Raw genomic sequence first — 11,002 nt, forward strand, 5'->3', positions numbered from 1 at the left:
ATCGTCCCGAAATCGAAGAGAGAAAGAAGACAGGATAGGAGAAAGCCAGCCGTTCCGAGAACGAACATTATCCGTTCAAGATGAAATCCGCCCCTCGCGGGAATCGAACCCGCGGTCAAGCGCAAGGCAGACGCGCTACCAACCAAGCTAACTAGACTGGCGGCAATATTTTATTGAAATTTATGACGGAGGGATAAGTGTGACAGCAATATTTGTGGGACTTACCCTTTTCAGTTCTAACAGCAGAGGTCGAGTGAGATCAATTCTTGACTTCTTCAGATTTTTTATTGCTACCACCTCTTTGGGAAAATTCACTGGGCAGGAGGCAGGGATAAACCCCCACCCGACACACCTGTGTGTGGATTTGACAATGAAAAGTGCAAATGTAAGTAAAAATACCTAATGCAGAGTACATACACTGTGTTCATAAAGTCCCAGGCCCCAGGAAAATTTCAATTTCCCAGGTTGAACAGTAAAAAAGTGAAAACGGTGGCCTGGGACTTTATGAACACGGTGTATGTATGCAAGTCGTAGGCATGTCTGTGGTTTGTGCCACTAGAAAGTTAACATCAGCCCTGAGCACAAGTAGTAAACACCGCATATTCCTCCTTATAACTTCTGGATAACTTTCTTAATACATATTTTCGAAAAAACTTTAGCCTAAAAAATAATTATTATAATAATAATAATAAATACGAACTTTGTTACTAGAATATACGGACTTACATAAGTGTATGTATGCAAGTCGTAGGCATGTCTGTGGTTTGTGCCACTAGAAAGTTAACATCAGCCCTGTGCACAAGTAGTAAACACCGCATATTCCTCCTTATAACTTCTGGATAACTTTTTTAATACATATTTTCGAAAAAACTTTAGCCTAAATAATAAAAATAATAATAATAATAATAATAATAATAAATACGAACTTTGTTACTAGAATATACTTACGGACTTACATAGATACACGTTTCAAGTCGATTGACCTATCCATACCCACTTGTAAATGTGGCTCTCAAGTTATAAGGCTTGACCCATCTAAATAAATAAGTACCAATCTAACCTCAAGTAAACACTCGTAACAATGGTTGCCTTGTTTAATCCTTGCTGAATTCCACTACATTAGGACAAACATTTCGGATATCCTTCCTTTTCCTTGAAATTTATAAGGGTCGAAGTCAAACAAGTACCAATCTAACCTCAAGTAAACACTCGTAACAATGGTTACCTTGTTTAATCCTTGCTGAATTCCACTACATTAGGACAAACATTTCGGATATCCTTCCTTTTCCTTGAAATTTATAAGGGTCGAAGTAACCACGTTCAATCAAAGTTCCTTGAAATGCATTTGCTTATAGTGGGACCTTTCAAGAAGTCAGATTTCTTCTGGTGTTGCCATAGCAAAAGCAAATTTTGCCTTTTAATCTTGCTAGATGTTTGGTCTATCGTTGGTGGTACCTGTTGTTGATTTATCAGCATCCCCACTGTTTTGTTTATAACGTCCTCTTTAACTTATTTTCCTATCGTGGGTGTATTCTCAGAACTCTATTAAAAGCAGCTTTATTCATGAGACTATTCTTGAACATGGGTTCCAGCTTGAACTGCTCATTCTCCAGAATATCCTGCAGACTTCCCTTAGGACAATACTCTGTGAGGAGACAGCAGTGAGGAGGATCTAGACAGGCCCCGATGAATTTCACCAGGTGGTCGTGGTGCAGGTCTTTGAGCTGAAAATATCCAGGGAAGAGAATTAGGATATAGTGATCAAAATTCATAATTTGTGAAGTTAAACTCATTTATCTGTGTTATTGTTTTTATTTATATTTTAGAAGCAAAATGGCCTAATGGTAAGTGCTAAGGTCTTATCGTCCCGAAATCGAGGAGAGAAAGAAGACAGGATGGGAGAAAGCCAGCCGTTCCGAGAACGAACATTATCCGTTCAAGATGAAATCCGCCCCTCGCGGGAATCGAACCCGCGGTCAAGCGCAAGGCAGACGCGCTACCAACCAAGCTAACTGGCGGCAATATTTTATTGAAATTTATGACGGAGGGATAAGTGTGACAGCAATATTTGTGGGACTTACCCTTTTCAGTTCTAACAGCAGAGGTCGAGTGAGATCAATTCTTGACTTCTTCAGATTTTTAATTGCTACCTTGTTGCCCTGTAAAAGCAAACAATGGACGTTTCTTATCCTGGAGCGAAAACTTTTCGCTGTGTATAAAGTGATCGATGAAGACAATAATTAAGAAGATCAATCATTAGAAACATAATGTGTAGAACTAAATTTTATAATGACCAAATTAAGTAAGTAGAACCAAATTTTGTCAGGTTTTAATACCTAATATTTATGGATCAATGGATCTACCTAGATAGTTGAAAACTGGATAGTACTGTGATTAAAAATCCAGGGACAAGATGTATAGAACCCAGTTTTTTGGCACGTCTTATTTACTCAGATACCAAACATCATTTACCCCTTGAACTACTAGATTAGATACCTTATAAAATTACCCCATAACTTACCTTATAGGGCGGCAATATTTTATTGAAATTTATGACGGAGGGATAAGTGTGACAGCAATATTTGTGGGACTTACCCTTTTCAGTTCTAACAGAAATTCTAAAATCTATCCTATAATTTTAAGGCGGAATGCAGACTGGAGGAAAACATAGCATGAAACGTGAAACTTGAGTTTCACGAAACCCGATAGATTAACACAGAGCATTGCACACTGGATTCCATGAAACGATTCTGCACTCCCCTCTCATTAATGTTTACTTCACTTGTAGAAAAAGTTTCGAACTTCAAAAATTCTAAAATCTAGCCTATAATTTTAAGGCGGAATGCACACTGGAGGAAAACATAGCATGAAACGTGAAACTCCGTGAAACTTGAGTTTCACGAAACCCGATAGATTAACACAGAGCATTGCACACTGGATTCCATGAAACGCGTTGCTCTAGTGTGCATTCCGCCCAACTCCTAACCCATATATGTATTCTTGACAGACAATTATTCTTTTCGTTACGTCTTAACCCAATACTATGGCTTACCAGTTGACTATTGCGTCTATTGTGGAGACTATGAAAGCTTCCTCTCAGCTTTCCTTCCAGCATAGACGCTGGACTTATATCCCTCCACTGAACTTTCCATGTCATACTGGCGATTTCAGCTTCGAGCTTGTAATGACTGAAAATTAGAGATCAAAGCCTAAAAATTAGAGATCAATGTGGCAAAATTAGAGATCCATGTTTGAATATTAGAGATCAACGTCTGAAAATTAGAGATTAATACGTACATAAAGGTTTACAAGAACTTTGCATACTCTGGGATTCTAAACCCAAGGAGCGGAGCGGTTTGAAATCCTAGATAAAAAATGACGGAAAAAAGACTCAAATGACCTTAGCAGTTGAAGGACTGCTTTCCACGCGCCACAAAAGAAGACTCGAGCTTGTAATGTCTGAAAATTAGAGGTCAATGTTTGAAAATTAGAGATCAAAGTCTAAAAATTAGAGATCAATGTTGGAAAATTAGAGATCAATGTTGGAAAATTAGAGATCCATGTACGAAAATTAGAGATCAATATATAAATAAAGGTTTACAAGAACTTTGCATACTCTGGGATTCTAAACCTAAGGAGCGGAGCGGTTGGAAATCCTAGATAAAAAACGACGGAAAAAAGACTCAAATGACCATAGCAGTTGAAGGACTGCTTTCCACGCGCCACAAAAGAAGATGATGTGATCTAGGTACTTTTCTATTTTGTTTCTTTTCCCCTCCTCGTTTCCTTAGAAAAACAATACATACTTGATACGTGCATATAAAAACCCTCCTAGCTGCTAGCACTTCCCAACTTGACCTAGCTCTTCTCTTAAACACCCTCTGACCTTTGCCAGTTAAAGAGCTTTTGTCCGTAACATTGTGTACTTTATTACATCTTTAATACGCTTCGCCAGCTTCCCCTGAGAGAGGATCTTTTTTATTGGTCTTTTAAGTAGCACAGCCAAGTCCCCTGAGCTTAGGTAACATAGAGAAGTGTTTCTAATGGTGGAGAAACTATTTACCCATGAGATTTGTACCATTACTACCATTATTGTTTCAATACATTATTATGTAGGTATTTAACCTACTTGTTGTACTTATCCGTATCCTATATTGTTATCTACATAGATAAATACTTTAATCTTGTTTTACTCCTTTAGCAATACCTCCTTTAGCAATTCCTTCGTTTTTAGGTAACCATTGAACTGTGGGAGCAATCGAAAAATGTCACATATCATATTATGGGTAACCTACTTGTTGTACTTATCAGTATCCTATATTGTTATCTACATAGATAAATACTTTAATCTTGTTTTACTCCTTTAGCAATACCTAACGGTCCGTTTCCTTCGTTTTTAGGTAACCATTGAACTGTGGGAGCAATCGAAAAATGTCACATATCATATTATGGCTTAATTTTCACTATTTCGTACAATCTTGGAACAGGGTTAGTAAATCCCTGGCCATTTACTTACCGATAAATGAAAGCTGATGCTATGAAAAGCATAACAAGTAAGGAACTTAGAACAATGCTGACGATAGCATATGGAACGGCTGCAACACAGGAAACAATACATTACGTCAGTTTAGAGAACCTAGAAAGTTCAGGGAACAAAATATTACGTCAGTTCATGGTACAAAGTTCAGGGAAATATTAGAGGTAAAAAGAGCACAATAAAGCTGCTTTTAATAGAGTTCTGAGAATACACCCACGATAGGAAAATAAGTTAAAGAGGACGTTATAAACAAAACAGTGGGGATGCTGATAAATCAACAACAGGTACCACCAACGATAGACCAAACATCTAGCAAGATTAAAACGCAAAATTTGCTTTTGCTAAGGCAACACCAGAAGAAATCTGACTTCTTGAAAGCTCCCACTTTAATCAAATGCATTTCAAGGAACTTTGATTGAACGTGGTTATTTCGACCCTTATAAATTTCAAGGAAAAGGAAGGATATCCGAAATGTTTGTCCTAATGTAGTGGAATTCAGCAAGGATTAAACAAGGTAACCATTGTTACGAGTGTTTACTTGAGGTTAGATTGGTACTTGTTTGTTTAGATGGGTCACTGCGGTATGGTATGGTATGGCATCTAAATATTTTTTACCTTGACTATATCGTGCATGAGACTATTCTTGAACATAGGTTCCAGCTTGAACTGCTCATTCTCCAGAATATCCTGCAGACTTCCCTTAGGACAATACTCTGTGAGGAGACAGCAATGAGGAGGATCTAGACAGGCCCCGATGAATTTCACCAGGTGGTCGTGGTGCAGGTCTTTGAGCTGAAAATATCCAGGGAAGAGAATTAGGATATAGTGATCAAAATTCATAATTTGTGAAGTTAAACTCATTTATTTGTGTTATTGTTTTTATTTATATTTTAGAAGCAAAATGGCCTAATGGTAAGTGCTAAGGTCTTATCGTCCCGAAATCGAAGAGAGAAAGAAGACAGGATAGGAGAAAGCCAGCCGTTCCGAGAACGAACATTATCCGTTCAAGATGAAATCCGCCCCTCGCGGGAATCGAACCCGCGGTCAAGCGCAAGGCAGACGCGCTACCAACCAAGCTAACTGGCGGCAATATTTTATTGAAATTTATGACGGAGGGATAAGTGTGACAGCAATATTTGTGGGACTTACCCTTTTCAGTTCTAACAGCAGAGGTCGAGTGAGATCAATTCTTGACTTCTTCAGATTTTTTATTGCTACCTTGTTGCCCTGTAAAAGCAAACAATGGACGTTTCTTATCCTGGAGCGAAAACTTTTCGCTGTGTATAAAGTGATCGATGAAGACAATAATTAAGAAGATCAATCATTAGAAACATAATGTGTAGAACTAAATTTTATAATGACCAAATTAAGTAAGTAGAACCAAATTTTGTCAGGTTTTAATACCTAATATTTATGGATCAATGGATCTACCTAGATAGTTGAAAACTGGATAGTACTGTGATTAAAAATCCAGGGACAAGATGTATAGAACCCAGTTTTTTGGCACGTCTTATTTACTCAGATACCAAACATCATTTACCCCTTGAACTACTAGATTAGATACCTTATAAAATTACCCCATAACTTACCTTATAGAAAGCAGTGGGAACAAACACCTGACGTCCCACATCATACAGACTCATGGCATCCTCTGATATGACAGTCTGGAAACACAGGGAATTCAAATAAAGCCATCGGATTTGATTCGAATCGAAGTGAAGTTAAGTTGGAAGTGTCTTCTACCATGTGACCCTATGTTGTCGAGGCAGTGTGGACGGTTGAGCCGACATCGATCAAAGGCCGGTCGAATATGAGTGGACACCTTTAGAGCTCTATTATAATATGGTCACAAATTCGTAAATAAATGAGGAAGAAGTTCTATACCTCGGCTCAGATTCAACCCACGCCCTCCTGTTTACCAGGCGAGCGTACCACTGTACCAGCGAGTCATCTAATGTAGGTTCTATATAATACTTGTCCAGATGAATTGTGCTTTCCCGAATATAATTCTCAATACAATACAGCAATCCCACGGGACTCCTAATAATCTTCTAAGGACCTAACCCTCATAGCTCAAGTAATTTTCAGGAGAGAGAGAGATAAATTACTTTCCCCTGTTCTCTCTCTATCTACTTCTATATCCCTCCCTCTCTCCCCCTCCCTCTGTCTCTCTCTCCCTCCCTCTCTCCCCCTCCCTCTGTCTCTCTCTTTTAAATACAGTAGTGAGTAGATACATACATAACACGCTAATTTAAATGGTTTCAAGAAGATGAATAACCAATTTAAAAGTTGTTTTTAGGGAACGCCGAACGGTTAGATAAGTTTAATACCTTTCGTAACATTACTCGTAGAGAGAAATGCTTAACAGTCACCTTCCTGCTCAACAGCAGGATACCTCGAGGACAAAGGATACCAAATGAATTTGACCAGAAGATATTGAGAGGAGGATAAGGGAGACATACAGGGTACACAGTACAAGGGCAATCATAGGGTACATATTATAAGACAGCCATATTACATTCGACACGTCAGACAGTCGTATAAAACAGGGTAAGGCGAGGAATAGTGAAACAAGATAAATGGGACAGTAGGAACACAGATGAAAAGGAAAATAGGGAAAGGGTACTTAATAAAGGCGGACGTTGGACAGGAAGAAAGCAGTGATCTTCAAACTTCAAACTAGGGTGGTACACAAATGATGGACAGTAGTTCCGTACATAGCAAGGAAGATAGCCTTCCTAGTTATGTAGCTTGGAGGGTAGCGCGTTTGCCTTGTAATCATTAGGTTGCAGGGTCGATTTCCGTCCGAGGCAAACATTATCCTAAACAGATATGGCTCGATCTCCGAACGGCTGGCTTTCTCCTAGCCTGTCCTTTTCTCTTCGAATTTGGGATGTTAACACAAGCCGAATTCGTACAACCGACTCAACGGATACATGCCTTTAGCATTCAGATAAATACCTTCTGCATTCAGAAGAGGAAAAGACGTTGATAACTCAACTCAGATTTCGCAAGAAAAATGTGGCCAATGTTGAGAAACACTCTCGCTTGTCGGAAATGATTATCACAATAGTTTGACCACGTACCTCTCACCATTATTATACCCCCTAGCTATCAGATCTCATCACATTATACTTTAGAGTTTGAGTTTAGTCTGTGCAAAAAAGTGGAGTCTGTCCCCTACCTTTATCTCTTTGTCCAACTCATGCGTCTTCCCATCTTCTTCTGTCCTTATTTCTAGTCTCCTCCACTCACTCTTTTTAGTCTTTCTTTCCCTCTCCCTCCCCTTCCCTTCCTCTTTCCATCTCACTCTCTCTCTTCTTCTTCTTCTTTCCTCCCCCCTTCCTCTTTCTCTCCTCCTCTCTATCACCCAAGGGGAGGCCCTCTCTCTTTTTCTCTCCCTCTTTCTCTCTCTCTCTTTCCGTTTTCGTTTTTTATGTGTGCATCTTCATTCTGAGTATTTTTCTTCCCAAGAATCCCAAGTGTTGTGCTTTGAGAAGAGGGAAGACGGGACAAATGCAGTGGAGAGAGGGAGGGAGAGAGAGAGGGAGAAGGGAGCACACGGTTAGAGGACATATATTCTGAGATTTCAGCTACCAAGAAGTGAGATGGCAGAAATAAAGATAAAGAAGATTCAACAGGGAATTTTCACGTGCAAAATACGAGGAAAACTTTGCTCACTTGAATTATTGCTCTAGGCCGCGGGTTCGATTCCCGCCCGGGGCGGATTTTATCCTGATGGGATAAAGTTCGTTCTCGGAACGGCTGGCTTACTCCTATCCTGTCTTCCTTCACTCTTCGATTTCGGGACGATAAGACCATAGCAGTTACAGTTCCCTCTGTCAAACCTCTTTTAAAAAAAAAAAATGAATTATTGCTTCCAGGAAAACTCTGAATAGTCTGAGTCTCTGAATGCACCAGCATGGTTGATTCTTAAGCTGTGTCCACACATAGTCGACCGTCGATCGATGTCGGCTGAAACTGTCTAGACTGCCTCCACAACATAGATTCAATCGACCGTCGACTATGTGTGGACAGTAGACTGGCCCTTATTTTCGAAGTATTAAAAAGTAATGATTATCACTCGATTTATGGTTCCTTTTGGTCTAAAAAAAAATGCTAAAAAGTTTCAGCTCGATCGGACATCGCTGTCGACATGCTCAATGGCCTTAAAGTTTTCCGTCACTTTGGTTATGCAATCCAGGGGCATTATGTGTTTTTTGCCCATATTTGTCGCTACAACTCCTCACCTATTGGTGTTAGGACTTTTTATAATAGAATAAAACTTGTTTTAAACAATATTTGCTACTTAAAAAACATCAAAAGAACACAATAAATGCTAATTTAGATTAATTATTCGTACTATGATATAGAAAACTTTCGGAAAAACTAAGAACAAATGGCTCTCTTCAAGCCCCGAGTTTTTCCCATGGGATAGGTAATTTCGTTTCTGAGCTCTTTCATATTTGATTCACTCAACTTACAAGAAAACTTGCAGAAGAGTTCTGCAGACCGAAGAAGATCTTTTAATAAATAATAATTAAAAAGAAGAAGACACAGTTGAAATTACATTAAGTGTTTTCAGAATAGAAAAATAGAAAGCAAAAAAATAGAAGAAAAAACTAAGAAACCGGGTTTTAAGTCAAGAAGATAGCAACAGAAAAAGCTTACAGAAAGGCTAGGTAAAGTATGTGAGGTAATAAAACACGGAACAATAAGGTAACTATGCCACTTTTTTTTTTCCTTCCCTTCTGGCCAAATCGGTCTCCATCACTCCTAAAAATAAATAATACCTATCTCCAAACTAAATTTCTCAAATTTTCGAAGGACTGATCCCAAAAATTGGTTCAAAAGTGTAATTGAAAAGATCTTTTGAATCATGAAAACCGAACCCTCTTTTTACCATTTCCACCACTGGATTTTACCTTAATCCTTTACCCAAGCTTTCCCCTCTAGGGATCACGCTATGCAATGATATTACTAAGTCTCCTTGTACTTTCTTCTTTCTGCCTGAAAAGTCTTCTGAGCTTTTTTTCCAACCTCAACGTTTGGCTCCAGGCAACGTACTGTTGGCTCTATTGTATTTTAGCTTTCAGTACTCTCTACAATGAAATGATAAGGTTCTTAGCTCGTAGCATCTACCTTCAATAGAGTATCGAGTGTCACATTATTAAATATACCAGTATTGAATTTGCGATGGTGCACTTGTGATTACACAAGGGGATCACATAGTACAAAATGTATTTATGAACCAACCTCAATGGTGTAGTGGTTGGCAGGATGGATTTCGGATCTGGACGTTGATGGTTCGAGTCCAAGTCAAGTCATAAAATTTAGAGATGTGTTTATGAATGATTTAGAGATGTGTCTTCTGACAGTTTCATTTGTCCATACATGGTGGGTTTTGAGTCAGCTATGTGTGATACATTCCTTGGGTGTATCATGCCCATGATTAATTCACCGGGTATGGAATTGATATTCAAAGGTGACTTGGAAAAGTTCATACTGGATAAATAATCACGCAACTTATTGCAGTCAGAAAATTAATGTTCTACACTTACCCTGATATGTCCTATTCCACATTCGTCTGGTGATGGCTGAGCCATCCGACTGGCTCCCTCCCATGGCAATGGTCTCATTGAGAGCTATCGAGTACAGAATGACAGCATCGTAGAAAGCGGTCACAAAGGTCGAAACAGACTCATTCCCAAATGTGAAGTTGTACCCTTCCTTGGCCACCTTTTTCACCTGAAAATAAAAGTCGAGAAAATACTTAAGGGACCTCTGATAAAGAACAACACGATTTTCCATTCTATGAGGGTCACTGAATTTAAATGTCGTGAAAACATGGATAGGTGTGATAAGGGGTACCGAGCATTTATTCATAGTCTACATGGAAGATATAGCAAGTCTTTATCTATCATTTGTTCTATTAGTACAGCAGCGCCTTTTAACCTACCCAAGTTACTAGATGCAGTGTCACAGCATAGAGCTACTGTTTTGTTAAGTAAATCCCGCTTCAAAGAAGTAGGTATTAGATTTATTTCATAGATGCATAGATTGAATATTTATAGTCCTTAAGCTACAGTAAGTACTGAATCAATAATTGTATTATCTATAAATAATTGGCACCTACATACTTACATTACTTACAGTAGGTATATTAGGTAGGTACTAAGTAGCATTAGCCTAATCTATCGTTATTACCATTAACCTAACATAGCCATTACCCTTATCTATCATTATTACCATTAACCTAACATCTCCATTAACCTAATCTATCATTATTATCTAAATATGAATACTATTAACATGCTAACCACCCATTAAGCTAATCTATCTTGATTCTAACTTTAGAAAGGTAAGTTAGAGAAGAAATATTTCTAGACTAGTGGTTGACCCGTCCTTTGTACGGGACCACCACACACACACAAATACACTTCCCCCCACACACACCACACCCAT

At 38.6% G+C, this 11,002-nt stretch overlaps 1 protein-coding gene across 1 annotated transcript; it reads right to left on the reverse strand.

The window, feature by feature from the left end:
- Positions 1–1,556: 1,556 nt before the first annotated feature.
- On the reverse strand, positions 1,557–10,285 carry LOC103521017 (atrial natriuretic peptide receptor 1-like; the record flags this gene model as incomplete). Its single annotated transcript, XM_026831890.1, has 10 exons — positions 1,557–1,724; positions 2,596–2,625; positions 2,987–3,188; positions 4,517–4,595; positions 4,726–4,738; positions 5,153–5,329; positions 5,687–5,764; positions 6,127–6,201; positions 9,680–9,741; positions 10,099–10,285. Coding segments are annotated over 10 exons (1,071 nt in total), but the record flags the coding sequence as incomplete, so codon positions are not given.
- Positions 10,286–11,002: the final 717 nt, after the last annotated feature.

Source organism: Diaphorina citri, unplaced genomic scaffold (assembly GCF_000475195.1).
Source record: "Diaphorina citri unplaced genomic scaffold, Diaci psyllid genome assembly version 1.1 scaffold4397, whole genome shotgun sequence".
Lineage (NCBI taxonomy): Eukaryota > Metazoa > Arthropoda > Insecta > Hemiptera > Psyllidae > Diaphorina > Diaphorina citri.